This window comes from Epinephelus fuscoguttatus, linkage group LG14 (assembly GCF_011397635.1).
Source record: "Epinephelus fuscoguttatus linkage group LG14, E.fuscoguttatus.final_Chr_v1".
NCBI lineage: Eukaryota > Metazoa > Chordata > Actinopteri > Perciformes > Serranidae > Epinephelus > Epinephelus fuscoguttatus.
This window is the reverse complement of record NC_064765.1, coordinates 26679953-26707933: the sequence shown is the minus strand read 5'-3', so window position 1 is coordinate 26707933 and position 27981 is coordinate 26679953. Positions and strand designations below refer to the sequence as shown.

Here is a 27981-nt window from a genome sequence, read left to right as displayed (position 1 = left end):
GATTTAAAGATAAAATAGATGTATGTTGTGTGGCATTTTGTCTGCTTACCATGAAGAGTGTAGGTTAAATTTCTTAGATATGAGGAAGCTATGAGTTCAATTAACAGAACTTCTAAGAATTGAAAGAAAAAACAGGAAGGGAGACTTGGATTTTGCAAGGATGCTTACGTGTTATCTAACTGCCAGCTCATGGAGATGAACTGATCAACACAGTAGATTACACAACACATTTTAGGAACTGGTGCACAGTTACACTTTGTAAGACTCTGCTGTTCAGTAATGCCATTTTACCTGAAAGCAACACGTTCAGTGCACACAGAGAAGAAAACAAATCAACACAGATGACAAATATAATGCAGAGTTTATTTACACATTTAAAATGGATTAATACTGTGGAAATGTGGGGTCTATTCTCTTTGCCCACGCCATGAGGCCTCCGCTGATGTCTTTCACGGTGATGCTGTCCACCTCTGACCCGCTCATCTTCTCCATAACCTGCACCGCCTTCTGAGAGTCGTTACCCAGCTTACAGATCACATACACTGGAGAAAATCAGTAAAGAGAAAACATCAGTGTGGTGACACCAGTGGATCTTAAAGGTATACTATGCAGGATTTTCCTCACACATATGTATTTCCTCTCAATCATCACTTATGACCCACTACGAGTGTGTGACAGTGTATTTTCCTGCAGCGACTGTGCCCTCTGCCTGTCTTCTTATTTTCTGTGTATGTGGGCGTGCACCCCCACACTGCTTAGGGGAGCATTACAAAAAGGTAGCGAGCAGGGGCCAGATCCTGAGCAGCAGGCATCCAGGAGACACAGAGCCACAGTAACGCAATGTAGCAAGTCAAACGAGAATGAATCTGGGGTTGGCTTTTACTTTCATTTCCACTTGCAAGTGTTTTGACAAACCGTATCGGACAACCCTGCGTAGTATACCTTTAATTTGCATCAGATTCAAAGCATTAATTGACTTACACTCAACCTGAGTTAAGTTGATTTTGCAAACCAAGGTTGTATTAAGGCTAAATTTAGCTCATTGATAAAGAAAGCTCAACACAGTGAATATCCAGAGCATCACCAAAATACACATTCTGAATATTCATTTCTCTAAAGCAGGCCAGCTGCTCAGGTTGACCGTACTTGTTTTGGAAAAGGGGTCACCTAGCAACCCCATTACAACCTGTTACTAGCCGTCCAAAATAAGCCCGCGGCCCCTGCAGTACCAGACCACACAGTAGACTGTGAATATGCACAAGTGGCTCTCATTTCAAACAACATGTACGAAGCCTAAACGGTGTTTTGACATGTTACCTGGAGGCCGGCGGTCACCCTCCATCTGCTGCTGCAACTGGCTGATTCTCTCCTGGAGTAATCGGATATGGTCGCTCTTCCTCTCCTCTAAACTTGAGAGGGGAATGTCTTGAGACGATATAAGGAGAACAATCACATAGAAGTGGGAAATAGGAGATTGATTTTGTGCTTTCAGCTCTAAAAGGATACTGAGAGAGAAAGGTAAGTGGCATATATCCACCTCCACAAGAGGGCGCACGTCCAACAAGAGATGGGGCTCCCCGCTGTCTATTATCGATTTATAATCCTGGAATCACATTAAAACAGTCATTAATGCACAAATACTAACAACTTTTTAATTAAAGAGAGGTGTGGCTTTATCTCTGGGGAAAAGACATTGATTTATATCTACAGCTTAAACAGGGAGACCAAAATTAGTCACAGCAAATGTTGAAACTTGCACTTGTATTTGCGGAGTCATACCAACATTTTAACTGCTTTTCCTTAAATCACCGGAAACAAAACTGCTTTCTAACTGGAGCCCCTTGCACAATCTCGATTACAGCCCAATCAATCATGATCCCAATCTCTGCGCCTAATGACTCAGCGGGTTTTGAAAGCACCAACTCTCCAGAAACAGATGCAATCCACCACCGCTGCTGCTGCGCTAACTGCCAAATAGGACATGTTATTCTTTCCCATAGAAAATCCACTGGCACATTTTAAGTCATTTCCCATTTGGGGCTGGGTCAGCGCTGAGATGTAATCAGTTTATGAATGCACATGAAAACTGAGAAAATTGTGAGTAATCATACAATAAACAGCACTAAATACAGGGAGTCATGCAATGGCAAACTGTTCTGGACTGTGTATCCCCTACCTGTACTGTGATCCGCTGATCTCTGGAAAGGAGGTTGAGTTTGCGGCACTGAAACACATGGAAAATGAGGCAGAGAGAGATTTTTCCTATGATTAGAGAATAATGACATGTACTGTGTCTTATTAAACGGCAAAATCCAGTTGATGTAAGAAACACCTCCTGCAAAAATGTGCACAACTCCATAACAGGAGCTACCCTGTCAGTTCCCTCTCCTACGACCAACCTTATCAGTGGCAGCAGACCCACAGAAAGCCTCATAGTCCACCAGCTGTGTTACACTGGGGTTCTCTCCACACACCGCACAGCCGGCCTGCTTGGGCCGCAACTTGATGGACCTGAATCTGGCATCTTGAGCGTCAAACATCACCAGCTGCTGTCCGCAGGAAGCTGGCGCGCCGGGTCAAGGAAAAGACTACTTTGTGAAAAACATCATCATGTTGCTCGATTCACAAAATCAGCTGGCATCTCTCCCCTTTTGTGTACGAGCACCATAACAACATTCAGTTTTCGTAGGAAAACAGTGCAGCACTTCCCTGGCTGACGCATAAGGGCCAGGTGTTAGCATGGGCATCACAATGCAAGAGAGGGAGCAGGATGGGGCAAGTATTTTCTCTGATGTGTGTCTCAATATCAACATGAGAACACTTAACCACAAAGCGTTCTCATAGGAATGGCAAATGCAGAGTCAGCAGTCTGTTTTCGCTATATTTTATCACACAGGCACAAAACACCCTTCAGATCTCTTACAATGCTACAATAAAAGCCCTTTCAGCAGTTGTTTTATCCAGATGACTTGGCAGAAAATTCTGATATCAAACAACAAACTGCCCAAGGAAGGTACTGTATGTAATGTGGGAGCTCAGACGAGAAGACCAAAGGATACAGCCGTGTCCAGAGGCGATCTTGAGGACTTCCAAAGCTTGGAAGCAGCCCATTATCCCTGGAACTTACGGAAAAGTGGAAAGATTTACTAACAACTATCATGTACACAGACTGCACTCTGTACAAACTTAATGGCTCTGGGGCAAGTGAGGAGACAAGACTCACCGACTCCTAGCACCCCTCCGTCAGAACAATTGGTCACTGTCTCTGGGGGCGGGGGTACTGGGTACAGACATCTGTAGCAGGGGCCTCCACGGTAGTTATACACTGTCAGCTACACAAACACACAGCAAGGAGGCTTTTAAGCTGATAAAGTGGCATTACAAATGTAATGTAGAGTCCCCTCTACCTTACCTGCCCCTCCATTCTCAGGGCACTTGCGGACACCAGAGGCTTGCCACTGAGCACGCAGGCGTCATTCACCAGATAACGAGTGGGGACGTTGTCTGAGCAATCAGCGACAATGTCATATATGAGGTCAGCGAAGTCAAGGTGTTTACATTAATGATTAGTCACATCTCTCATCTGAAGATCTAAAATACTATTCATGCAATAAAAGCAATCACAGGCCTGAATAATACTGAGTGTGTGGCAGCTGCAGGGTAGTTTCATGACAAGGAATTAGCTGGTCTGTGTAACAGATGTAGGTGGAGGGTTTTGCAGCAGGATACTGTTGAATGAGTTGCAAGGCGTTCTCTGATGAAAGCTGCAGGTGGTAGGGAACACACTGCACTGTTGAGTTCAACCTGCAGACATGAAGTCACATTGAAAAATATCAACTCATTTCCAAAGAGGTTGGTCCTCCATCATAAGAACTTTAAAGGTCCAGTGTGTAGGATTTAGGGGGATATATTGGCAGAAATGGAATATAATAACTATGTTTTCTTCAGTGTATAAACACCTGAAAATAAGAGTCGTCATGTCTTTATTACTTTAGAATGAGCCATTTATACCTACATAGGGGGCGGGACCTCATCCATGTTGCACAGCCATGTTTCTACAGGACAGAACGGACAAAATAAACACTGGCTCTAAATAGGGCCATTCGCATTTTTGCCTTGGCCACTATAGTTAGCAGTCCCTCTGTGACAAGCAGTGTCGCAAAAAACAGATTTTTTTTTTTTTTAAGTGAAACTGCTTTATTCAGGGTTTTTACGAGTTTAAATCACAAGTCCATTTGTTCTGGAGAGGAAGAGCCCTCTGTGGATATTTAGACTCCCAGTAAAAAAAACCTCCTGAACATCTGAGTTTTAAGTTATCAGAGAAAAAAAGGTCAGCACACATTGCAGGTGCTGGGCTATCGGCCCGTCTCTGACAAGGCGAACAGCATCTGAGAAACACTGAACTGTAAAGTGAAACTGCTTTATTCAGTGTGTGAATTGGTTTTAATCACTAGGTCCGTTTGTTTTGGAGAGAAGGAGACATCTGCCCTGTAAAAACCTCCTGAACAATAAACACTGACAGAATTTTAAACGGGAGAAGTTTCAGCTGGTTGAAATCTGCAATCCTCACTGCTAGATGCCACTAAATCCACCTAAATTTTACACACTGTTCCTTTGAAACAAACAGATTAGTATTCTTATCAACCCTTTCAAAACGCATATTAGGACCATAACAGTTGTTTGCTTAAAGCAAGAACAAACTACAAACAGCAACATGTGAGATTTGAAAATGGACATGGGACCTTTGTCACATGGCCCCCGTTGCACTTCCCTCTTCCTCCTAATCTTTACTGTCTGTCTCAACTATCAAAAACAGTGTAAAAATAAATTAAAGTTATCTTGATGACATAAATTACCATCTTGGACTTTTACATTTTAAGTTGCATGCAGTATGGATGTGTAAGCATGTAGTAAATTATCATTAATATTCAATTAAATCAAGAGAGTGTATGTGTGACACAGCACCTCAACACTGTTCAAGTTGTTTTCTAGTCAGAGAAATGGCGCCCTCATGTGGTCGTGGCTGCACAATGTGTGTACTAACCACAGTAGGGCCACTGTGAGGGAGAAAGGCACCAAAAACAGCTGTCGCTAAAATAACATGTTTACACAATATTTGCAGACTGGGGAGAAATACACAACCAAATATAACCTGTGGCGAGACTGAAGAGCGCCAGCATGCATTACATTGCAACCAAATGCTCACAAAACACATAGAAACACAGCAGTTATCATGGTTAGAGAGCATTTACTAATAATATCAAAACACTAACGTCTCTGTTTCAGGTCTGTTTGTGCAGATTTGGCACACATGTGTGGGGATACATTTCTCAGTCAGCACCTTTTAACTGCATTGGCAGCGGACAGCGCCTTGGCTTGGTCCTGGTTCTCCTCCCCATGAAGCACCTGTCTGTGCAGGTTACTGAGCTCCACCGTGTCGTAGTCCAGCAGCCCAAGGCGCCCTGGAACAAGTCAGTCAGAGAGGCTTGAGAATAAATGGATAATGGTGGCGGACCATGAAGATTAAACTCTGTAACAGGGGTCCAAATGTAACAAAGTGTGATTTTGGTAGACTTGACTGACACTTTTATGTCTGTAGTTCTTGTTATTTCTGCTTTTTCTCAAATTCTGTATCTGCTTTCGTTCAGTTTTGCCGTGAATATAGTCTTGTGTTCTCAGTGTACCTGATTTTAATCATTAAACAGCTCTAAAATGGGGAGTGTGATATATATCTTCTTGGAAACTGACATGAATAATTACACTGCAAACCTCCCCATCCACAGGTACATTTATTTAGTTTACCAGCCACTGGGAGGTGAGCCAGATTTCTAATTTTAGACCATGCCTAAAGGAAAAGACGAATTGTTGACAGCTAAATTGTTACTAACACCCATACAGTACATTTCTTTCAAGGTTAAGGACTTAATTTGTTTGGCACAAGTTCATGCTGAGCATTAATCAAACAGATTACCCACCAATGCCTGCCGCTGCAAGATACTGTGCCACGGGGCAGCCCAGTCCTCCACAGCCCACAATCAGCACTGAGGTCTGTGATAACTTTAGCTGACCTGCGGACAATCAAGATGCACTCTGTTGTGTTCAGTCATGCCATGAATCTCACTTGACAGATAGCTTACTGTACCGTACATCAGAACAAACACTGTCTGTAGCCATCCATACCTTGCACACCCAGCTCTGGCAGAAGGAGCTGTCGGCTGTAGCGCATGATGTCCTCATTGCTGAGGACTGCTTTGGCTTTCAGGGGGGTTAGGGGTGTCACTTTTTCATACAGCTCCTGCACTGAGGTATGGCTCTGATATGACACAGGGGAGGAATTATAACAAGTTTAAACAGGAGCTCTGAGCCATGTGGCAGCACAGCCCTCAACAGCCTGCCTCTATAATATAATGAGCTACATTTATATCTCTCTTTACAGCCCATATGTCTCACATAAGGAGCTATTTGGGAAAAGCTCCTCATCGGGAGGGATTAAAGTGGCTTATAGTGTGCTTATTTATATTCTATTCAGCATTTAAGATTTAGTGAGTTAAGTGTGCTCTCTTTTGAAATACTATTTTGGACCTTTTAAAACTTTTCATCTCCATTTTGGGATAAGAAGGCATTTGTGTGTTTTTGCAGGTGCACCATTGATTTACAGTATTTGTTAATTCAAAAGCATGTGAATTTATGAACACAGCACTGCCTTCTAGGTTCACATACATGCTGCAATGCTGTACTTGTAATGCAGTGCTGATATAGACTCACAAGTCAGTCTTTGGACACTTTGCTTAACTAAATCAGAAGGCGGAGATCTCTGATTGTCTGGTGGCGAAACTAGTGTTGATATGATATTCACATGGGTATTGTGTGATCACTCCTTCTGACTAGTAACATGCATTTGAGAACAATATGCCCAATTATGCTCTTTCTCAATACTCTTTTTTAGCAGATATGTACCCAGCAGCACCTGCAAAAGTGGATGTGGGTGCCTCCTGATGACTGACATAAGGAGTTACAACAATACCTGCATATATTCTGTGTTTTTCAGGTGTCATGTTATATAGCTATGCTCCATGTATTATTACAGGGATTATGTGTGACTGTGCTTTAATGTTAAATCTTCCCTCAGCTACACATAATCTTCAGGACAATGAGGTAGACCTTAAAAGTTAATTTGCAGTCTAAATGTAATGGTTTGTTATTGCTGCCAAATGTGTAATGGCTATAAGCAATGTTTGCTAACGTTATGTAGCCTGTACTGGGCTTTTATACCGTTATAGCTAGCTTACACCATAAATGCTAAACTGCTAACAAATGAGGCGACAACATTTTGAGAAGACACTTCTATTTGAACAAACGAGAAGTTACCTCTTGTTAGTCACTTAGAATTTAGTAAAACTTTCGTACCTTTTCCAGTTGTGCTAGTTTGTTCTTCAGAGCAGCTATCTCTTTCTCTTTCGTCTCGAGCTGTGCCTTCAAGCAGCGCACCTCTTCAGCCATGGCTGCTGCTGTTACAGAGAAAGGAAACACGTTCAGTTATCAACGCTACTGTTCTCATTTAGCGAGCTGACTGTGGTAAATGGACATGGATGAATTACATCCACAACCATGCATACACACGGGACATACTTCCGGGTTTGCCATGTGACGATAAACCACGTGGTAGGTGACGTACAAAGCGGTGGTGTTTCACAAAAAATAATTGAATAAGTAAACAAGTAGTTGATTTACTACTTTACTAATGATTTACTCTTGGGGGGAAAAATAGAAAAAAAAAATACTCCAAGCCTTACTCCTTAAAGCTTTTGTTTACTACACAGAGATCTAAGCAAAACATGACTTCCTGTATCACTCTAATTTTTACTATTCAATTATGATTGGAAATTATATTTTAAAAGATCAAAGTCTTGATTATAAAACCTCGTAATGGGTCAAGCTCCCAGTGATTTAATTTATTCTTTAACAGCTTCCATAATGGATGTCAGACGTAAGATCTGACAGAGCTGGAGAGTTGACGTATTATTGAGTTGGAAAAAAAGTTATATATTTATTAATTTCACAGCAGTCGCAGTGAATAGTCATTTTTATTTTTTTTTAAGATATTAACATTTATTTTTTTCTACTTTTTTATTTACTGATTTGTTTATTTATCTATTTTGAGGTTTGAGAGTTCTCTTAATGATAATCAAAATACTAATTTTTAAACCATAATTCCTGTTTGATTTTGATTTAGAAGGGCTATATAAAATATTATCTTAGCAATATTATTTTATAAATTTATCAAGAAGTAGGAGGCTTAACAGTACCTGCGCAGTATTGTCTGTTTTCTTTGTTGAAAACCAGGAAGTGAGACAGGAGTCCTCAGTATAACCCCTTTATGCCTGATTAAATGATGTTTTCAGAAGTCTGAAGGAGCTGACAAAAATCTAGGACACATCTTTAAAGGGCAAACGTTTTCACAAAAAATATATTTTAAAACAAAGATGACTGTAGCTGTACCTTTTTTATGTTTATGTTTTCAGTGCATACTGTTGGTTTCACATTTTGAAGGCTTTAAACACACACATACAAAGCTGTGAATTACTTTCTCGAAAAAAGGTGTTTCCTTGCAAGGGACAATTAAGAAGTAAAACAAAAATAAAAGAAAACAGATTAAAATATTTTATTAATCATATTTATCTTACATAGCTACTAAAAATAATGTTTCACCCCAGAAATGGAATTAGTGTGTTAATAAGTCATAATTCTAAGGCTTATTTTGGCAGGACATGATTTGTCCCAATTCTCAATAAGTTCCTGCATAAATAACAACGCTGACCAGTAATGAGAAGACATAATGGGTCCAGCTGGGTTATGTCTTGTGACCTATGACGGCATGCAGTGTGTTGGACTGTTGTTCAAAACGAGCAATTATGGGGTCACTGTGTCATACCCGTGTGGTTCCTGGGATTGGATGAAGCGCGCACACACGTAGGCTACACACAGACGCACACACACGTGCATAGCAGTACAGTGACGCGCTGAGGGTTAGAGAGCCTCGAGTCCTCCCTCCTGCTTTTCACATGATCTGTAAGCTTTCACAGGGGGAGAGACAGGAATGTGGAGAGGAGCGACAACAACGATGGCTGAGCGAGGTCCCTCCAAAATGCGTTTGTTTTACACTGCGGCCATCTGGCTGACATTCATCTGCTGCAGCGATGGAATCCCCTGGACACAAGAAAAGGTAACAAAAAATGAATTAAGAGCATATATTTACATTTTAGTGTCTTGTTGCCAGTTCCAGGATGGTATACAGACACCTAAAAACGTCTCCAAAAGTGAAACTATTTTAAAAACTTGACACGTGCAGCATTTTTACAGTTTTATTGTCATGTAGCTACTTTTGACAAGGTACAAATGAATGCTCCAAATATCTTGTTTACTTTTTTGGTCACTTGAAACACCTAAACGTAACATACTGAATTGTTTGGTTAAATTATATGAACAAATACTCACTCCTAGTTTCTATATATTTTGTCTCTGTGTGTGCATGTGTTCCCTTTATCTCCTTGTGGTTAGACTTTTCATTGTGAAAAAGAGAAAACCATATGTTCCCAAATTCTGTTCTGATATATAAATCATATGTATGCATTCATGATATTCCAGCAGTCCTGTGGTCTGTTTCCCAGCACTGTTGTGTAATTCTCCTGAGAAGCACCTGGGTATGCCTGGCCATTCATGTCCCTCATTTATGCTCTTCTTCTCCTCTCCTCTTTGCCTAGTTGCTATGGCAGCACAGTCATCGTCATTGATCCTCCAATTGCAGGTCTTGGTATTTATAGACCTTAAGTGGACCCCCTTTTAACCCTCTCTGAACTCAGTGAGCCCTCGCACTTTGGATAACTATGTTCAGCATATGTGACCACATGATTATATATTTTGCAGTGTGTGCCACTCTGTAATTAGACTCAGTGCGTTTGGGCCAAACTCGTACCCTGAACAGGTTTTGTTAAGTGAATGTTTATGCTATGATCATAGTGGACAGTGTTAAGGAATGTGGCCTTCCTATCGTCTGGGACAGTTAAGAGGAAAAACAAATGTCCGCTGTGATTTCCCAGAAAAGTCTGAAGACTTACATGACGTATCAAGCAAAAATGACAAAAATGTGCTGGTTGCGGTTTCTCAAATGTGTTGATGTGCCGTTTTATGTCATTGTGAGTTGAAAATCTTTGGGTTGTAGACTGCCGGTCAGACGAAACATGCAGTTTGGAGACGTCGCCCTGGGCTGTGGGTATATGTGATGTACATTTTTCACTATTTTCTAACACTTAAAAGACCAAACATTTGATTAATGCTAATTAAAACAACTGGCAATATCAGTTCTACATTGCCAATTAAGACCTACCCACAGGGCCTATTACTGGAGAGTATGATACACGCAAGCAGGCTTTTGCTCTGGTATTACCCATCGGCTCTTTCCCTCCTGCTCTCTGTCCTTCCCTCTCGGTTCAGTTTGTTTCCAGGACAACCATGGTGCTCAGCAGGTGAACTTTGAGACCAAATGAAAAAGAGCCACGGGATTGAATAATCAATATGTTTTTTTAACCTATAGCTGTAATCGAGCGGGCATTGAAGCGAAGGGTTGAAACCTGACTCCAAATCCACATTGCGTTCCTTAAATTACACACAGTGGTTGATGTCCTTTCTTAAAATATCACGTGGATTTCCGAGAATAGTGTAAGCATGTTAACAAGCAATCTTCACTTGTCTGCCTCTTTGTTCAACAGACTCTAGCTTTTCTAAAGTAGCCCTGAAGCCATTCAATCAATGTCTATTCACAGTGGTCTAATTGGTCCATGTGTTACTTACTTCACAGCTCATGTAGGCTCTAACACAATGTTTGGATCAACCTTACCACAAGATCATATTGTGTCTCCTTTGTGTGTTTTTGTGTTGGTAGTGATACATATTGAAAATCCTTTTTTGGATTGGTATTCTCTTCAGATGTCCATAGCAACGTAAATGCTGACATAGGGGAAAAAATCTCCTGTTGGCACATCTAGAGAGTGGTTGTTATGACACACTAAAATCAGTGTATCTGTGTAATGTGTCATCCACATTGTTGCTCAGTTGAAATGCATCATGAAAAAGACTTCCCTATTCTTATACTAAGAAGCCGTCCATCTGTAATAGTCAAGTATGTCAAGTGTAAAAGTCAGTATTTCCTCATAATGCTCTATGTCCCACACACAACACTGCCTTAACAGACAGATAACAATGATCTGACCTTTCTGAACACACTTAATTCCTCCCTTGGTATCCCATTAAACCCAGTGCTATTTCTCATCCATTTTATTTAATCTTGTTTGTTTCCTCTGGTTCTGTTCAGCTCCACCACCGAGCTCTCACTCTAACACAAGATGAGATCAGCACTGCCCTGTCTCACACTGACCTGGAGCAGATGTGGCAGAGGGACCTGACACCACTGCTGGTCACCAGGTACCCAGGTTCTGCCGGCAGCCAGGCCGTTCAGGAGGTGAGTTTATTTGCGGGATAACATATCATCACGTTACTACCAAACCCCAGTAGTCCGTAAAATGTCCATTGGATCAGCTGCCTATTTGTCTGACAGCCTATTATCCTGAAAACAAATGCCCATTGCTCCGAAAATCCACACTCTCCCTGCAGGTAGAACCAGGGATCTTTGCCATTATTTTAAGCTGCCCTAACCTTAACTAAGTGCATATTTTTGAGCCAAACTATGACCTTTCTCTAAACCTAACCAAATCGGTTTTGTGCTTAAACCTATCCTAATTAAAGCCAGTGGTTTGTAATGGTTCTGGAGGGCACAGACAAATGATGTCATCCTGTTGATAGGAGCATCAAATCAGAGCAGTTACGAGCTAATTTTGTCATTTACTTGTTGCATCATGTCGGGTTGTTGATTGCAGCCATAAATCTTTCTAAATGTAAGGATAGTGTGTATTTTCGGAGCAGTGGGCATTTGTTTTCAGGATGACAGCATGGGCGGATTATGCGACAATGGGCCCATGGGCACAGACATGCAAGAGGGCCCCACCACCTCTACTCCACAGGATCAAGACACACAGACTTCATTGTTACTCTTTTTTTGTGGTTTTGAGTCACTTTGTGGTTGTTTTGACCCTTTTCGTAGACATTGTGAATCTCTAAGTGTCTCTTTGCAGCTATTTTGTGGTTTTTCATAGCTCTCATAGTCTCTGTCTGTTTGGTACGTCTCTTTGGATGACATTTGGCGGGTGAAGGCCAGGGGGGCCCCTGACAATTTTGGCATCTGGGTTTGGGCCCGGAATGCCTGTTCAGTAATCCATCAATAGATAACAGGCTGACGGGCAAATAGGCTTTAAGTCCAATGGGACTTTTTTTCAGACTGGTGGGGTTTCAGAACAATAGGCCCTTGAAACAATGGGCAGTTCCCTCATGACATACGCATGTTTTATATTAAATGGAAAGAAAAATGTCTAAATCCTGTTACTTTTACCTCATGGAAAATGCTTTTTTATAGGCAATGTCATGGCAACTAAGTAGTTAGGAAATACATCTTAAAGCGCTGTTTTATTCCTGAAAAACTGGAAGCAACAGGTCTAAATCAGAGATGTTTCACAAGTGTATTTGCCACAGACTTGGCTCAGCTCATCAGTAACGTGGTAATAAGGTGAGGTATGGGCTGAATGCTCTTTACTAGCAGGTAATCTTTGTGTGTGTTCGCAGCATATCAAGACAACCCTCGGTTCCCTCGGAGCAGGCTGGGAGGTGACGGAGGATAAGTTTGTGGCACAAACACCCTATGGTCCCCTGCCCTTCACAAACCTCATCGCCACCCTCAACTCATCAGCCAAGCGCCGCCTGGTCCTGGCCTGTCACTACGACTCCAAGTACTACCCACCACAGTGGCACGGGAGGGAGTTCCAAGGCGCCACTGATTCCGCCGTCCCCTGCGCCATGATGTTGGAGCTGGCCCGAGCCCTGGATGAAGAACTGAAAGCTCAGAAGGTGGTGGCCTAGCATGTGACTTAAAGCTGCAACATACAATAAGTTAAAGGGTATACGATACATTACTGATCTGTCTGTCTGTGTGTGACTCTTTGTGTTAGATAAGCTTTTCAGTGATCCTCAGGCTATTTTGGGGTGTGTATTAGTTTTTGTGGTAGTGTGGGCAGAGGCATTGACATCAGTTCATGAATCACAGGCAAGTCATACAACAACAACAACACCAATGGCAGTAAGCGCTGGGGAAAACAAGCCCAAACATGTTGCAGACACTTCCAGGAACTAGGTGTGCATCTATGTAGAGTTTCCCAATGTCACTCATACATGAAAAACAATCAGTGTTGGAGTGCAGCAAGAGGAAAGAAAGTGATAGTAACAATGCATTTTTAGGGTTGAAATGCAAAATAGTGTAGTTTTAAGGATAAGGCTGGTGATATCTATATTTTTCTTATTGTCAACAAATTCTATGAAATGACCAAAACCAATCATGCATTAGTCTGTCTCAGTTCTTTCAATCTTGCTTACCTGTCCTGTGCATAAACATACATTTTTAAAAACAGGTCACACATATATTGTACGGTTTCTTTGAAAAATAAAAAACCTGTAATTTCCTAAAACAACAGGGCACTGCAGTTTTTAGCAAACGTAACTCAAATCAGAGTGAATAGTGCATTTGTCAGGGACTACTTTCAGCTGCGGATTAATACACATCCCTGTGTGTTTGACTTTAAATCAAACAGCAGTGTCCATGTTAAAGGTAATGAAGAAAAATGTCACAGGCAAAAAATTAGCTCTACGTGACAGATGAATAATCTTAATCCAGCTTCGGCTACACAGAAAACGCTTGTGAATAGGATCAAGTAGGTTTGTCACAATAAAGACTTTTGTAGGATGATATATTGTCTCAGAAATAATTGCAATAAATGATATAATTGGTTTTATGCCCCCTATAAAATGATAATATAAAAGCATAATGATGCAAGTACACCCTTTAAAATAACGACAAACTTTTAATTCCTAAGAATATTCAGACATTGGAATAAGAATGTGAAAAAAACTTAAAATATCCTACATAAATAAAACAAGAATAAAATAAAACCACACAACCATAACTGTAAAACTCTAACAGACAAAAGAAGAGAGGCAGCGCAGCCAGAAATGACAGCAAACATGTCAGCAGAGATTTTTAAAAATGTATTGGGCTTAGACGCTGTGAAAAAATGGCACAACGCTGTGTTCAAGTCCTATAGTGGCTGAGAAAATCCTGCTGTTTATTCTGGCATCATGTTGGCTAAAATGCTGGTGACATTCTTATTTCACCAAACACTCACGTAAACATAACGGGCATGATTGTACAACATATGGGCATGACCTCCATCATTTTTTGCTGACCTCAATAACTTGATTATGGAATTAGTGTGACAGGCCTAGGATCAATTTATTACATTCACAGAATTTGTTGACAATAGGAAAGGTGTAGATTTTTGCCAGCCTCATCTCTTATGCATTTTGTGTAAGGAAAATGTGCGTGTCACTTTGTAGGTGAGGGCCTAAGGAAATTCTCAACATCTAAAGTGTATTTTTTTTTTCTTTTTTTTTCAGATTAGGTCTAATTAATATACACCCATGAACATTTCTAATCAAACGCAACATTGTTGGCAACAACAGCAGTTTAAGTGCAAAAGCTATCTTTATTGGTGCTTGTTTTTATGTGAATTATTACAAATATGACACCACAACGATGCTTAATTTCTCCACAAACAGTTGATTCATACTGAAAACACTTAGTATTCATGCAGCCTGCTCCTCTGCCCTTTTCCTCTTTCACAGTTGAGCTCAGACCCCTGTCTACTGGGTGGACAGTGATGAGGGCTGTGACAGGGAGAGGTCAGCCAAGGGACGTGTTTATCAGACTCAGCTGTCTGTCACAAAGGTCACTGCGGGAATCACATTGAATGCAAATACATTAGGTGCCATGGAGGTAGACACATAATCAGTGCTGTAGCTGATAGATGACATAAAAGAAATTGTAAACTTCACCTTACAGAAGCAAACTTTAGCAGTGTTACAGCAATAAAAAGGAATATTCCACATAAAAAGTACCTCACAGTTTTTGTGTCACTGTAATCAGAGAACCACTAGGGGGCAGCAAATCCCTGATAATGCCTTGACTGTCTTCTTTTTACCTACCATGCAGAGCTCCAGTCCTGATCTGACCCTGCAGTTGCTCTTCTTTGATGGCGAGGAGGCTCTCTTCCAGTGGAGCGCAGCAGACTCTCTTTATGGCTCTCGCCACCTGGCCCAGAAGATGGAGACCACCCCACACCCCGCAGGAGCCACGGACACCAACCAATTGCATGGCATGGTACGCCACAGTTCTTCACTCACTCTTTTCTGCCCAAACCACCCGAGATTAGCACAATCACTTAATCACACTCAGGATGGTCCCTTTGCTAACCACCATCAATTTCAGCACAATCTGATCTCTGACACACACAGCCCACACAGACATCCTAACAAGGGAGGTACATTTCTTAAATAGTTTTATATTTCAAAGAACGCATTCAATCATCCGGGAGGCTTGGGTGTCTTGATATCAAACATGATTTATTAAACAGGCTATGATAACAAGATGTCACGTTAATTGGTATTTAGTTGCTTTATCCTAACCATGGACAGATAGTGCAAGTGTTTATCAACAAATGTAGGCATTCCTGTGTGGACAGGCAGAGATAAAGCTGACAGTATCTTGAAGAGCAGACACATGGGTGTGATTTGTGTGTGTTGCAGAGATAGCATGCACATGGAGCATTGATGTCAGAGTGTTGCACCACCACACCTCAAAGCAGGGGCTCTGAGGTGTGATTGTTATGGGAACTGGCTCCCTGTCAGGAACTTATCTTCAGGATGTGTGGAGAGTTTCTCATGAGAGCTCACCAGCATCAACCCCTCTCATTCCTGTTTCTTGTTTCTTCTCCTCCAGGACCTGTTTGTGTTGTTGGACCTGATCGGGGCTCCTACCCCACGCTTCGGCAACCAGTTCCCCAGCACTACACACTGGCTCTCCAGACTGCAGAGCATTGGTGAATAATCAGCTATTACTATTATCATAAACACTCTGTGGGTCTGTCTACTTTAAAAGTGTGTCACAAACATAAATCAATTTAATCAATGATCATTACCACACCAGTCATTTCAATTAGGATAGACAGGTTAATGAAGTAGAGATGATAGTTTGACATAAAGACTTTGGTGCTTAGACTGATGACTGTTCTGAGACTGATAGGCTGATGAGGCTGATGAATCTGCAATGCCTAGGTGGTGATGGGGAGGTGAAGGGTCCGCACAACTGCAGCATGAATGTACTAAAAGCAGTTCAGTCAGGAACACTTTAGTCAAAGAAAACTTAATTTCAATTTGTAGTATTATATTTGGAGGCATGGCTCTGTTCTGGGGCGTCTCTGCCTTTCCTCGGGCCTACGCAGAAAGCCTCCTCCACGCTCCTACGTGGAAAGCCTAAGGCAGAGAGAGCACACCTCTCTGCCCCTCTGTGTACCTACGTGGAAAGCCTTTAGAAAAAGAGAGCACACCTCTCTGCCCTTCCACCTGCAAATGAGGAGAGCCTGAGGCAGAGAGAGTAAACCTCCCTTCCCTTCCATGCGCCTGCATGGAAAGCATAACGCAGGGAGAGCAGCAGCAAAGACCCCCCTAGGAACAGAACAGAGCAGCATCAGTGACAAACAGAAATGACATTGACAAGTCAGACACAGCATGAAAAGGAGGAGCTGGGGTGGAGGTGGGTTGCACAGCGGCTTGCAGAGGAAGCAGCAACAGTAGGCAGGCCAGAGCAGTTTGAATAGGGCGCCCTGAATGAGATTCGCCAATTGGTTGCATAGAAAGGAATCATGTGATCTATCAGCTGCTCCATCAGTTGACTGGGCTTTTTGAGATCAGCTGATGTAGCCTGAACTCACTCTATGCTCAATAAAGACAATCATATTTAAAAAGACAGCAGCAAGATTAAAGGCTAGCGATGAAGGTGTGTTGCTGTGCTGTTGGTTACATGTGATCAGCTGATAGAAGAGCTGATATCTCAATTGATAGCCTCAAACAATGACAGCAAGACATTGTGAATATGCAGTCGAGCGAGGAATGAACGGCAGAGGAACTCATGGTATGAGATTTAAAAGTGATTTGAAGTGGGTGGGGCTTTGTTTGAAAAAGGTGATGTCAGACAGTTCTGTGCACCAATCAGGATTTACCAACATTTGAATCAAAATGTGATGACAGTTGTAGGGTGTGTTTGCTTATGTTTCCAAAGCTGTCAATCAAAATGGGTTAAGCAAATCCATAGTAAATAATAAGTAATAAAGATGTTTATTGTTTCTTTAACCTGAACTAACAGCTGCACTTTTTTTTTTTTACTCTGTTTCCAATCTTATATCTTCAGAGAGGCGTTTACACTCCATGAACCAGCTGGTGGATCATCCTAACAGCGTGCAATATTTCTGGCCCAATATCCCTGTTGGCCACATACTAGATGATCATGTACCATTTCTAAACAGAGGTAAACACACAAAGTAGCACATCTGCAGCAAATATGATATATATGTTGTGTAGCTCTTTTTGGTCATCTTCACCCTGTGCTTCTCTGTCAGGTGTACGCGTCCTCCACCTTATACCCTCCCCCTTTCCATCCGTGTGGCACACGTTTGATGACAATGAGCAGAACCTGGACCGCTCCACCATCCAGAACCTCAACAAGATCCTGCAGATTTTTGTTCTGGAGTACCTCAACGCCAGACCTACTGTCCCTTCAACCCCACAAAATGCCCCATAAGTTAAACTAGCACTATCACTTCAACAACTTTTATTCTTTTAATGTTCACTGTAGTAAAGATCTTCAGCTGTTATTTTATACAGAGGGATACATTCCATTTAATGCTGTTCAAACCCCAACAATATGCATTATTTGACCCTAAGATCAAGGATTCAGTTCTGCATATTAGATGGGAGCCAGCTGCCGAAAACATTTTACATAGAGAACATGTCAATGTCATCTACATTAAAGTCTTTGTCTGAACGTATAGTGATTTATAAGCTTCATCTTTCCTTCAAGTCCCCAGCAACAAGATCAGCACACAGGATCCTCTGTGTGTCTGTTACTACACTGCTCTCTTTATATCAGCCGAAAGCCCTTCTTTACACAGTGAGGGTGCATCTTTGTGTCAATGCTAATGTCTAGGATCTGGTGCCCTGAAGAGATGGAGAAAGAACAGTGCTATGAAACCTTTTATATTACAGACTCCACCCTGCAACATTAAAATACATGAATGTGTTGCGAGCCCAAAGGTGGTGATAGTTTCATTATGAGTTGTTTTTGCACAGCTGTGGCCTGAAAACATGTGCTTGTAGTCACAGGTGTTGATTTGGGGGTGGGGGATTTCTTTTGACAAAATTAAAGACATTTACAGCACAAATTGCTGCAAAGAAAATCACCAGAATGCAGGAAATCAAGTGTCTGTCGCCCAAATCCTGCATTTCATATATGTGTCTCCCCCCATGTTGAAATTAATTATACGCCCTTGCTTATAGTCATAACAGATAACATGCAGGATCTCTGATGTTGTTATGCTGTGTGATAAATATATAAATATATATGGCCACACACATGGGGCAGGGTATCTGGCGATACACATGAAATTGTGTCAAACTGTGTCTTTTAGCTACAAGCTAGCACACAAACTGTGTGTGACATTTCCTCTTCTACAGTACATGTGTTCAGAGCAAACCTGTAAGGGGCAGGAAGTGGGTTTATTTGTATTATATCAACAATCTGTTCATATCCTGTCATCTTAGATAGTGAAGTGGACAACTTCCTGTGCTGATGTTTCACGTGCCTACCTTTGTTGATACGAAATTATTAGCCTGACCTTTATGTAGATCCCAGAATAATATACAGTGCTAAAACTGGACTTCCTGTATTTTGAAGCTGGAATAAATGTTGATTCAGATTACAAACGATATCACGCAGCATTTGCTTATCTTTGTGAGTCTTTATTTTACTTTTAGGAGCTGTGTATAAAGAAGTTGCACTGATGCTTGGTCGTTGAGATTATCTAAAGTGACCTTTTGTATGAGGAAGTGTTAACTTTATCTGTAACTCTAGCCTAAAGCGACAACAATAGCCAATACCGCTCTTCCAGTTTTCAATCTGATACTCAGGCCTTTTTCCCTCTCTCTCAGCCTTAAAGCTTGGGCCCTCTCCTCCTCAACAGACTGTACACCACTTCCATCCCTCCACCTCACCTTCACAGCAATCCCATGATTCACTTAATCCTATCAGGGAGGACCTCCCCTGAATTCCACACCACCCAGATCCCCTTCAATCCAGCCCACTCCCATGAGAACTTAACATGACTCTGACTCCCATTTGCCGCAGTCAGAAATGTTTGTGATGCCTGGCAACAACGTACACAAACATACTGTACAGTATATCTTGTCTTGGAGGAGATTAAAAGTAAATGCTTCAAGGGGCATTAGTCACCTAAGAGTCGAATGGGTTGTATTTTCCACACACTCTCCAAAAAAGTTGAGAAAACTGTGTGTTTTAATGTTTGCTCTGGTGTTACCTGCAGTGTTTTATAGAGATACCTTTACTTATTTTGCTCTGTGGGCTAATCAAGCTCATTTTCACTACTTTCCTGTTAGGTTTTCTTTGAAAGCTTACCTCCGGCATTCCACCCGTCAGTCATTACCACATTACTCGGTTAAGCTACAGTGAAGAAATGTCCTTAATTAACTTTAATCTAAAGACAATACTTTTATTTATAATATATCTTGGCTCAGTCCACCAGCAAAGAAACCAGCATGTTGGAACAGAAGAAGAAGAGAAGCAGAACAAATAGTTGTATAGCACAGTATTGGGGCTTCCAGTATTTTCTACCTGTCAGCAAAGTGATCCGTGCCCAGGTTTAATAACAGCCGAGCTTTAATCTGCAGCTGATTACAGTGCAGAATGTGCAACAGCTTCCAGCTGTATAGTAATGGGGTGATGGGAAAAGCTGGGACTCTCTCATGCAAGGTGTGTTTTAGATTGTTAATGAAACAATAAGCCAGGAAAGGTTACTCAGTGTCACAAACCATAATGGTAAATCTAATTGAAAACTTTACATAACCAAAGGAGCTCCAACACATGATGTGTATAATAGCAATACATCAAAAGAACCCCTAACTCTTTCAACTTTGGTGGTCCTTTTTTAATTTTGATATTCCCTAATACTCTACCTGATGTGCCTTCTAATCTTTGGTCTAACAGCTGGATGTTGCCCCAGCCTGCTTCTACATGACTTGCAAACATTACCAGCAGAGAGCAGCAGTGAGTCACATTCAGTTTCGTTTAAAGACAAAGTCTCTGCTGCTTCTAATGTTTTACTGGCATATAATATCTTGGTCAGTTTACATATGACTGAAAAAAGCTATTATCACACTAATGAGTTAATGTCATGTCAGAGAGGAATTGCAAGTGTGCTATTAGCTATGAATTAAGACAAATAAGATTGTGCAAAATCATGCATTGCCATTTAACTGTGCAGACAGTGCCATTTGAATCAGCTTATCCTGTATACTTACAGCGTAATATGTATTCTTGCATATTTTTTTTCTTCAGGAGCAACAAAATACAAACTGGGCAGCACATTGTATGTTTTGTACACGCCTCCAGTTTCAAATGAGGGCGGTGAACACACAGAAACTACCAACATCATGCGCTACGTTCATGTGCTCGCCGTAAACTGCCACTTCCGTGGACTAAAGTGGGAAATACCATAGATTGTTGGGTGTTGAAGCAGTTTTCTTAAGGGGGAAAAAGTCTAAAATTGGCTGTAAAGAAATGAGTTGTGTGTAGCTTTCGTATTCTTGTACTGTTTTATAATTTGCTAATGCATACTGTCATTTTGTGCTTTGATGGTTTTATATGTACTGCAATCAGGTCAGCCTTGTAAAGGAGACCTTGCTCTCAGTGGCCTTCCCTGTTTAAATAAAGGTTATAGTAATCATCACAATAAATATATTTAATAACATATAGAGTTATTTTGACAAAACAGGGGAGATGCACCATGGAAATTATTAGAGAATTAGTTTCAATAAGCATGTACAATTTAAAAAATATATATACGTAATTACTTGAATAAAATATTAATAAAACAATAGGTATTTCCAGTTCATATGTGTCTAGCATTTTCTAGGGCTTGCCTGATCGTGCCGAAGTTGTAATTTCCCCTGCATTCCCGGCAGCACCTGAACGCGGCACATATCCCAGACCGGGCAGTGAGGAGCAGTGGGGGATTTCAGTCCAGCCTCCACTCACGCGTGTACAGAGTTGTTTAGTGGGTGAACACAAACAGGCGAACAGCACCTACCTGTTGCGGAGAATGTGACAGCACTTTTTTTTTTTTTTTTAACTTACATTGTTGAACCTCGTCGCCAAACTTTGGCACATTTTTGTCACTGTAAATTGTGTTCAAGGAGCCATGGAGCCGATAACGAAGTGGACGCCGAAGCAAGTTGTCGACTGGATGAAAGGTGAGTCTGGGGTACTTCGTGTGTGACGTCAAATTAAACATATATTTTTGACAGAAATGATACCATAATTTCAACATTACTGCTGTTTAAAAGCTGCTGTGTCTCAACTCTGAGTCAGTCCTCGGTTATCTGGAGCTAGTTTCGTAGAAACTGCTCCTGTGTGACAACATACCTCCACCGAAGCTCCCAACAATGGGACTGCATTTTGTTTTACTCTCACTTACATGTCAGCAAGTTGAGCTATTTCAATTATGTTAGATATAATCTTTTAATTCCGCTGATAAAATGCTGCTGAAATGCCTGGACTGTGTTGTGTCACCTTACTGCTCCGAGTGACAGTCACAGGCTGACAACATTGTAGGTAAGGTTAAATAAATGTTTGAGTCAGTCTCAAAAACACTGGTTTCTAAATGTTTCTCTAACCTTATATGACAGAAATCCTGTTGTCAGTAAAACTTAAGACCTGACCTTCAGGGTTTCTCATCTGAAACCAGTTTAATGAGCAGTGACACCAAACACAGTCCCTCACTTAATTGTACCTGTTGTTATTAATTGTGTAATACTGATGTGTAAGCATTTAATGATGACGTCATGTTTCAAATCACTGCCCTGGTGTCATAAACATGCTCCCTCTGAGGAAGTCAACATGATTAAAACTGCTTGTCACTTCGCTACCAGACCTCTGTTTTAGTGCTTTTTAGCCTCTGACACTCCATAAAAATAACATACCTGTTCCAGGCGCTGAGGGGAATACTTGCTATGGTAATGACATCAGCATGCTTTGATGCTGGGTTCAATCACGGCATTGGTATGTCTGGTGAGGGACACCAAATGGTATGTGAAGTATGGACGGAAATAGTCAGAGTGCTATTGTTCCAGACACATTCATAGTGAAGTGTGTGTGTTTGTATGTCCAGCTGATTGTCTTTGCTTTACTCTCACTTTTTTTGGACACAACTCAAAGCAAATTATAGGTGATTTCCCTGTGAATCTCATAATAAATGTCTCAGGCTCTTTTATTATTATTTGGGGCTATGGCGGTGTTGTAGCGCAGTATCTGCTGATTGAGACATGCCTGCCAGTGCTCATCTATAGTTGGGAGCTAAAGGGGATTGTGGAGGGGTTACTGTCAGTGTGTCCAGTGAAAAGAGCCCGGCCCGGCACGCATGGATGGAGGATTAGTTGTCTACACAGGCCCCATTGCTGTCAGTCAGGCTCCATTGCTGTCAGTCTCCTGCAAATCTGACTCAGCAGTTGTGTCTGTGGGTCTTAACCAGTGGATTTGCAACATGGTAGATGTGAACTAAGTGAAATGACAACAGACCATTCACAGTCACGAACATGGGGTGTTGATCACAGCTAGGGCCAATTTTTATTTTACCAAGTGATGGGTTAATATTAGATTAGTCTCTCATTGTTAAACAAAGCTGTAAACTTTATCAAAAGTGGTCACTGTAGTGTTGTTTGTCCACTTGAGGTAGAACGAAGCAGATGATGCAGCCGTGCAAAGTCATCCCTGAAATTTAACTTTCCTCATTGTGGTCTTGCAAGGCTAAATAGCCAAGCAGATGATGCAGCCGTGCAAAGTCATCCCTGAAATTTAACTTTCCTCATTGTGGTCTTGCAAGGCTAAATAGCCATTTGCTTTGGTTAGAGGCGTTGTCAGTGGGTGTAGACTACAATTACTCTGCAAGAAATTGGATCTACCCTTAAGCAGTGGGAGCCACAAAACAAATAAAGCTCTTAACTAAAATCTTAAATACAGCACTGCTCGTTGTCATCGTTTAAACCGCTCCACAGATCACTGATTGGTAGAACTTCAACGATTGGATTAATGGATTAATCAATTAGTTGTCATCTATTAAATAATGGCCAGCTAATGTAATAATTGATTAATCTGTATGAGTGATAATTTTGAAAGAAAAAAGTCAAAATGTTCTTCAGCTTTTTTTCTGGTTTCTTTTCTTTGGGTGGCTGACAAAACAAGACATTTGAGGATGTCATCTTGGGCACTGATCAACATTCTGTCACCATTTTCTGACATTTTATAGGACAAACAACTGATCAGTTACTTGAGAAAGTGATCACCAATGACAGTAATCATTAGTTGCAGCCCTACTGATTGGTCTGACAAGCCTCAATCAGTATTTTTAAGATTAACAGAAAATTTAACATAGAATTTACAAAAGGTAATTTGTCCTAAAGTTTGATAGACATCTGAAAAGTTTAAGTACCATCTAGCTCTCCTCTCTGTGTTCAACATCTTAGCGTCCAAGCACAGTAAAGTATGTGGCTAAGAGAGGGCCAGAAGTTGCCAGCAGTGTTCATGGAAACGAAAAGAGCTTCTCTTGTCCTCACTGACCGCAGCACAGTACACAGCCACAATATTGTAATGTTGTTTGACTGCACAACTTGTTTAAGCCCTTTATACCTAAGGCAAGCAGCATCACACCTTCGTAAAACCTATGATGAGAGCCGGGTCATGGCCTCCTGTTGACCTGCTAACACCAATCGCAAACAGGGGTGTTTCCAGACTTGTCACGCCTGTGTGAAAGAAGTCAAATTAAACTCAGAGACTCTGCTGCATGAAGACATTTGCTCTGCTCTGCCTCAGGTTGTTTTCCTCGGTGGGACAGGGACTGTTTTGTGTGTTGAAGCTGTTGTTAATCACCTGCATTGTTCAAGGAGATCAAGCAGTGGTTAGTGGATGTTTATTGCCAGTGAAAGGACGTTAGGTTCTTTCATTTTAAACACTGTTGTTTTCTGTTTGGGGGCTGAAGATGCCCCGCAGCACATTTCCTTCACCACAAGCTCTGATCTTCCAGCTGGACGTGTGGTGTCGTGTGATAGGTATTCCATATGTCATGTGTGGGACTGCTTACCCTGGGGGAAATATGCACTCTTCTAATGACAGTGTTGATGTCACAGCAGTGTGTTTTTAAAACTAGTATGTTAATCACATTTTGTGTTTGCGTGACACTGAGAATTAAATTATGGTTAGATTTCATTCAGTCACATTATACAGTGACCCACATACACATGTACACTTGGTCAAAATTTGAAGTCATATGATGCTAGTCATTTTCCAAATATAGTCTTGAATCCACATTCTTCAGCTGAGAACGCCTGGCACCGTTGCGGGAATGTTTAGCCCCAACTCAGCCGAATAGTTTCTCATTTACTAAACACACTTAAGAGTTTTTTCCTCCCCACTCATCCACTGTGTAGTAACTGGTAGTAAGACTGCCAAGTTTTAACAAGGCATCCCAAACATGCAAACCTGCACAACTACTGGCTCACTAAGTGGCCCTTCTTCCGTTCTTAAACAAGTTCAGACTGTACAGTTCAATACAGTACACACTGGATATCTTCCAGCATTCTCTATACTTAAATACTGGCTCATCAGATTTCAAAGCCTTGTATGTAGACATGGAATAGGCATGTCAGTTTTAGTGATAGGTTTATTTTAAGCAAGGTGTCATCATTAAAGCTGCTGATCTAGTGGCCCACATCTGTCTCACACCCCTTTCAGACCTAACAGCCCCGTCTGGCACACATCTATACACGGCCTGGCTCTATTAGCTTATCAGTAATCTGTATGAAGCTACATTCGCAGATGTGCGTGAACGTGACCCGTAACCATAAGTCGGATATGAATGGTCAGATGTAGGTTGAGCAGGTGCTCCTCCCCACGTCATACACACATTTGTCTGATGTCATGTGGATGGAAACATGAGAGTAGTAGCGAAGGTGTGTGTGGCTGCCTCTCAGATAGCACCCAAGTGTCAAGGAGGCAATTAGCTTGTCAGAAAGGTGGCAAACATGTGCTGAATGCGCTTTTGTCTTTAACCAAGTGTGTGTTTGGAAAAATAACAGCATTGTGTCTGAGTCCGCGCATGCTGAATGATTCCACTGATGGGTACCCTCATCAGCCTTATCTGTAGAGATGATAGAGAGGTGTGGGCAATAATGGCCCGTGATCCTTATCTGGCTAAAAGACAGACTTCCTAAACTGGAGTGTGAACAGACGTTGTGCAGACGCCTCACCCTTATTAAGGCATCCTCTGCCTCTGTTTTAGTGCTGGCGCTATCGGACAAGTGGAGTTCTATGTTTGGATAGCCTCCACAGGCATCATTAATCCGTTTTAGCAACCCTTTTACTGTAGGCTGCGTGTATATGCATCAAGGAGGACAGGTGTTAAATTAATCTAAACATAGGCTTTAAGAACAGCGGAAGTCTGCATGCCCTTTCTGGTGGCCTCACGTTATGGGGGAGTAGCAAATTGAAATATTCAATTGAAAGTCAATCTTCCTTTGACATCGCTTAGTTAAATCTCCTGTCTTTGTCTTTTACCAGTTTCCAGTCATCCAGCCATTCAGCCTCCAAAATCGACCCATTGTGCTCCATTGATGGGCAGATAACCATGTTACCTTTCCATAGAGAATGGCCTTTAGAGTTCAGGGGAAGTGCTGTAAGAGGATTCCCCCTGGGGAGAGGTGGCTGAAAGGGATTGCTGTGGTTTCATTACCGCCGGCTCCTCCGCGGCCTGCTTCTCACACGGCCTGTTGTCCCAGGCATATAGCCTCAGGAGCTCAAACATATGGGGACTTTTAGAGAAATCATTAATTGTTAATGTCACTGTTCTAATCTAGCAATGAGCACACAAAGACAAAGCAAAAGTCTTCTTCTTATAGTGCTTCAAGTCAGCACCCAGTAATGATCCCTCATGTGTGCAGCACTTTAATAGGTGTGTTGATTTTTATCAGGAAGCCAAAATCAGTTTGCATTTTCATGTAAATCCAACGGTCCTTCTCCCAGTGCCAGGAGAGGAGACCGAGTGTCACCTTGTATGCCTGCCAGGCTGGGTTAGACCAGTTTGCTTTTCATTCAAATCTAAAATGTGCATTGCAAATCTCCCAGATGATCTCAGCTTAGCAGGACCTGCAAGCTATTTGGCCCTGCTCTTCCCTAAGAGCATTGGCCGGTGAAGTGCCATGCTTAAGCCATGGGAATAAAAGCTCCAACCTGAGGTGGCACAGCGGGTGCAAGTGCAAATACGTGTGACATGCTGACTGAGCTCTCGTGCAGAGATGTCAAGTGCGTGCGCCTGCCCACGCTCACTGGTTCGTTGCATGTCATGATTGTGCCTAAAGGCTTACCTTCACAGTTATGTGATTTAATTTCTTGAAAAGATATATTTAATTTGCTCCCATACCAGACCTGTGCTTGTATGGTGATTTAAACTCGTGCAGAGAAGGAAAAGGAAGTGCATGGCTGTGTTGGTATTGCTATCAAAGCACTGCTAATGCAGTTATGCTCAAATAACCACAGAACACGAGAGGAATGCAGTCAACTGCTGTTTTTTTTCCTACCAGACCAAACCAGCAGCTCTGCGAATGAGCAATCAAAACAGGTCACACATGTCCTTTGTTGCATTTGGGGCCACCAGTTGCTTTTAACGGATTTAAAATGCTGTCAAGTTGATGGTCCCCCTCGCTGACCAAATACACACAAAGCTCTTTCATCCAGCCACCAGCTTACACTGTAATGGAGTGTAATGTCATTATGATTATGAAGTGATCTGTAGTTTTATGAACTGTTACCCACTTTTGGGTTTAGCCGGGCACTTGGGTGGATGCCAGATCAGAGCTTGTCCAGAACGTGTCCAGACTTGTCCATATTTTCCTGGTCCTCAGCAGAGACTGAATTCCTGTCTAGTTATTCACACACTTTAAAATTGCCTTCCTTGTAGGAAATCCAATCTTATGGTTAAACTTTAAGAGAATCTACATGCATTCCAGTGTTTATATCTATCTGCATTATATAATCACGTTGGTATGCAATTAGGATCGAATAGAAGAGTTATTGTTTGTAGGTCTCTATGCTTGTGTTTTCACGTGCTGTGACGTGTCTCTGAGTCTGTCGACTGTCTTGTTTACTTGTTACATTAGAGAGCGCTGATAGAAAAGGCAGCTGTAATGGGTTAGTCTGTGTTTTTATAGCATTGATGGTGCATTAATGAGCCCTGAGGCCCACTGTCAGCATGGCTCCATGGCACCCTGAATAGATGAAAGTGTTGTTTTTAACTACAAGACTAAAAAACACCTGGATGATTAAAGGAAAGCCCCAAACTTTCTTTGTGGTTATTTTTATGTGTGGTTTTCCGTGTAGCTCTACAGCACACAAAGGCACATATTACCCTATTATGGAAAGGTCATAAAGCTGATAAGAGGGCACAACTGTGTCAAGCTTCTGTTTTCATTTTGTTATGGGTAAAAGTCACCAAGGGAATCCACAGAAAATTCCTCGAATGAATAGCAATGAAGTCATTCATAGCCTCTCCAGAGCACCTCTTTCACTCTTTGTCCATCTTCCTCTGGACTTCCCCA

The 27981-nt window shown here is 41.7% G+C and overlaps 3 protein-coding genes across 4 annotated transcripts in view; 2 read left to right on the top strand and 1 right to left on the bottom strand.

The window, feature by feature from the left end:
• Window positions 1-344: 344 nt before the first annotated feature.
• Window positions 345-7643, bottom strand: mocs3 (molybdenum cofactor synthesis 3). The gene is made up of 13 exons (XM_049597084.1): window positions 7408-7643; window positions 6181-6313; window positions 5976-6068; window positions 5342-5462; window positions 3730-3804; window positions 3413-3530; window positions 3224-3332; window positions 3060-3122; window positions 2400-2563; window positions 2177-2224; window positions 1507-1603; window positions 1318-1425; window positions 345-542 (listed from the first exon to the last, which is right to left on the bottom strand). Exons 1-13 carry the CDS (start codon window positions 7498-7500, stop codon window positions 385-387), a joined length of 1380 nt encoding a protein of 459 aa, XP_049453041.1. The 5' UTR covers window positions 7501-7643; the 3' UTR covers window positions 345-384.
• Window positions 7644-9000: 1357 nt separating this feature from the next.
• Window positions 9001-19032, top strand: qpct (glutaminyl-peptide cyclotransferase). The gene is made up of 7 exons (XM_049596544.1): window positions 9001-9223; window positions 11369-11515; window positions 12730-13011; window positions 15206-15373; window positions 15992-16091; window positions 17459-17575; window positions 17667-19032. Exons 1-7 carry the CDS (start codon window positions 9098-9100, stop codon window positions 17846-17848), a joined length of 1122 nt encoding a protein of 373 aa, XP_049452501.1. The 5' UTR covers window positions 9001-9097; the 3' UTR covers window positions 17849-19032.
• A 2293-nt stretch (window positions 19033-21325) lies between these two features.
• The window catches only part of LOC125900765 (connector enhancer of kinase suppressor of ras 3-like), a 56334-nt gene continuing 49678 nt past the window's right edge, over window positions 21326-27981 (top strand). The window contains exon 1 of one of the 2 annotated variants that reach the window (XM_049595978.1): window positions 21326-21591. In XM_049595978.1, the coding sequence (XP_049451935.1) occupies window positions 21540-21591 (52 nt within the window). In that variant the 5' untranslated portion in view covers window positions 21326-21539. The remainder of the gene's footprint in view (window positions 21592-27981) is intronic. The other variant, XM_049595977.1, reaches the window with a different exon arrangement.